This window comes from Cebus imitator, unplaced genomic scaffold, assembly GCF_001604975.1.
Source record: "Cebus imitator isolate Cc_AM_T3 unplaced genomic scaffold, Cebus_imitator-1.0 Scaffold266, whole genome shotgun sequence".
NCBI classification, from domain to species: Eukaryota; Metazoa; Chordata; class Mammalia; order Primates; family Cebidae; genus Cebus; species Cebus imitator.
In genome coordinates this window covers 1,411,311-1,414,988 of record NW_016107581.1, presented here as the reverse complement: position 1 = coordinate 1,414,988, position 3,678 = coordinate 1,411,311, and the positions used below count along the sequence as shown (strand labels likewise).

Here is a 3,678-nt window from a genome sequence, read left to right as displayed (position 1 = left end):
TTTTTTTTTTGAGACAGACTCTCACTCTGTTGCCCAGGATGGGATTCCATGGTACAATCACAGCTCACTGCAGCCTCGAACTCCTGGGCTCAAGGAATCCTGCCACCTCAGCCTCCCAAGTAGCTGGGACTATGGGTGCACGCCACCATGACCAGTTAATTTTTTGAGATGTCTTGCTCTGTCACCAGACCAGAATGCAGTGGTGTGACCTCGGCTCACTGCAACCTCTGCCTCCTGGGTTCAAGTGATTCCCCTACCTCAGCCTCCCAAGTAGCTGGGACTAAGGCATGTGCCACCACGCCCTGCTAAGTTTTTGTATTTTAGTAGAGATGGGGTTTCACCATGTTGGCCAGGATGGTCTTGATCTCTTGACCTTGTGATCCGCCCGCCTCGACCTCCCAAAGTGCTGGGATTACAGGTATGAGCCACCGCGCTGGCCAGTTTTTAAATTTTTTTAGAGACAGGGTCTCCCTATGTTGCCTAGGCTGGTCTCAAATTCCTGGCCTCAAGTAGTCCTCCTGCCTCAGTCTCCCAATCCCTTTTGGGATTACAGGCGTGAGCCACTGAGCCTGCTCTAACTGATATCTTTCCAAATTCAACTATTTGGTTTAGGATTAAGAAATGGCTAAGGTTATGAATTAATGATGTATTAATGACAGAGTATATAAGTAATGTATTTATTAATGACGGAATGTACATATTAATGACAGAATTTAGAGTCAGGAATGGAAATGGAGAAAGAGTTGGACTTGGGATGAAAAATTAGGTTAAGTATTAGGACAGAGTTACAGTGATATTTAAGGTTAAGTTTGGTTTATAGTAAAGAACACACATGGCGGATGATTAAGGCTAGAATAAAATTAAGGTTTAGATGGAATTAGGATTGGTTGAGTGCTAAGGGAAGAACAGAATTAAGATTTTTATGCAAAAGTAAGCATGCTGGCCAGACCCGGTGGCTCACTAGGTCAGGAGTTCAAGACCAGCCTGGCCCAGCAATTCTCTACTAAAAAATACAAAAGTTAGCTGGGCATGGTGGCACACACCTGTAATTCCAGCTACTCGGGATGCTGAGGTAGAAAACTGCTTGAACCCAGGAGGCGGAGGTTGCAGTGAGCCGAGATCACACCACTACAATCCAGCCTGAGCAATACAGTGAGACCCTGTCTCAAAAATAAAATAAAGTAAAATAAGGAAGGAAGAAAGGAAGGAAGGAAGGAAGGAAGGGAGGGAGGGAGGGAGGGAGGGAGGGAGGAAGGGAAGGGAGAAGAGAAAGAAGAACGAAAGAAAGAAAGAGAGAGAGGAAGGAAGGAAGGGAGGGAGGGAAGGAGAGAAAGAGAGAGAGAGAAAGAGAGAAAGGCTGGGAATCATGGCTCTCACGCCTGTAATCCCAGGACTTTGGGAGGCCAAGGTGAGGGGATCACAAGGTCAGGAAATCGAGACCATCCTGGCTAACACAGTGAAACCCCGTCTCTACGAAAAATATAAAAAATTACCCAGGTGTGGGGGCAGGCACCTGTAGTCCCAGCTACTCAGGAGGCTGAAGCAGGAGAAGCGCTTGAACCCCGGAGGCAGAAGTTGCAGTGAGCCGAGATCACATCACTGCACTCCGGCCTGGGCAACAGAGTGAGACTCTGTCAAAAAAAAAAAAAAGAGAAGAAAGAAGGAAACAAAGACAGAGAGAGAGAGGGGAGGAAGAAGAAAGGAAGGTAGGGAGGGAGGGAGGGAAGAAAGAGAGGCAGGTTGGGTTCGTCAGTGGGTTCATCTGGCTATTGTCAGTTCTAGAAACAGAAATACTCAGTAGCCAATATCAGGACGGCAGCTCATTGTTTCAGTTCTCAGGACCCCTGTCTTTTCATGCTGGATTGGGACTGGGAGAATAGCCTCAGGACAGTCCTGTCTGTAGTTGTCACAGTGAACTCTCTGAGCAGACGGTTGGCGCCTGTAAGTATTTCCCCCTGGGTGCTCTGGTCGCTACCCTGCCCAGCCTCCCCTCAGGAGGATTCCTACTGTCCACTCACCCTCCCGCTACCCACCCCCTCCCTGCTACAGGAGCTCACCACTGGTTTCACAGAATTTCCACTACTGTTGCTCATCGAAGACGGAGGTGACTGAGCACCACAGACTGCCTAAGAAGCTCCCCTGGGAGATGCAGCTGTTATAGGCCTTTCCTCGATAGATGAAAGGGAAGATACAGCGTGGGTAGTCTGTTAGGAACGGAGCTCATGAATGGCTCAACTTCCTGTCATCATTCACAGTACAGAGTCATTTAATCATCAGTCAACTAATCAATCAATCAGCCATCACAGGACAGGACAGATATAAGTTTCAGAAGAGACTTTATGCAATATTTCATCCAGCATTTGCCTATGCCATATACATCTGATTCTTGAACAACACGAGTTCGAACTCGGGTCTGCTTATACATGAGGTTTTGTTTGTTTGTTTTTGAGACACAGTCTCACTCTGTCACCCAGGCTGGAGTGCAATGGTGCAAACTGGGCTCACTGCAACCTCCACCTCCCAGGTTCAAGCAATTCTCCTGCCTCAGCCTCCTGAGTAGCTGGGATTACAGGTGCCCACCGCCACACCCGGCTAATTTTTAAAATTTTTTAGTAGAGATGGGTGTCACCATGTTGGCCAGGACGGTCCTGATCTCTTGACCTCATGATCCACCTGTCTCAACCTCCCAAAGTGCTGTGATTACAGGCCTGAGCCACCACGCCCAGCCTCCCAAAGCTTTTTCTATGCACACATATGTATTATAATTCATCTGCAAGAAGTGATCATGTCATACACAGGCACACATTCTCTTTCACAATCCACCCTATTCAAAGCCCCCTGGCCAGGGATAGCAGGATGCCACTCACCTTCACTCTGGCAGTACTTCCATCGGCCATTGTACACCGCTCTGGTGGCACACCAAGGGGATAAGCTAAGAATTTTGGTGCAAGTGAAGTAAACAGATCCCTGGTAGGTGAAAGGAAAGACACATTCCTCGTTCCTCCCTGAAGGGCAGAAAGACAGAACAGGAGCGGGGAAGAATCACAATGAATTAGCAAAGGATGAGTCTTGGTTTGGCTCTTGCTTTGATCTGAACGTCTGTGTCCCCCCAAAATTCACGTGTTAAAATCCTAACCCCCACGGTCATGGTATGAAGGGGCCTTTGGAAGGTGACTAGGTCATAAGGGCAGAGCCTTCATGATTGGGATAAGACTCCTTTTAAGAGACCCCAGAGAGCTAGCTGGCCCCTTCCACAATGTGAGAATACAGTGAGGAGGCACCATCTGTGAACCAGGAAGCAGGCCCTCATCAGCAGCTGAAAGTGCTGGTGCGTTGCCCTTGGACTTCTCAGCTCCAGAACTGGGAGACAGAAATTTCTATTGTTTATAAGCTGCTCAGTCAATGGTACTTTTTCAACTGTGTTGTATTGTACTGTATTGCACTGTTCTGTATTGTATGGTACTGTATTGTACTCTGCTGTACTATACTATATCATATTGTACTGTGCTGTACTGTGTTATACTGTACTGTATTGTATTGTATTAAAATATGCTATACTGTGCTGTATTGTGCTGTGCTGTATTGTATCTGTGCTGTATTGTGCTGTGCTGCATTGTGCTGTCCTGTATTGTGCTGTGCTGTATTGTATCTGTGCTGCATTGTGCTGTGCTGTATTGT

General features: G+C 47.3%; 1 protein-coding gene across 1 annotated transcript in view; it reads right to left on the bottom strand.

Annotated features, from left to right (window-relative positions):
• Positions 1-3,678, bottom strand: part of ELSPBP1 (epididymal sperm binding protein 1) — a 22,058-nt gene that overhangs the window by 6,022 nt on the left and 12,358 nt on the right. Inside the window, 2 exon segments of the mRNA XM_017500600.2 lie at positions 2,058-2,204; positions 2,868-3,005. Of these exon segments, the coding sequence (XP_017356089.1) occupies positions 2,058-2,204; positions 2,868-3,005 (285 nt within the window).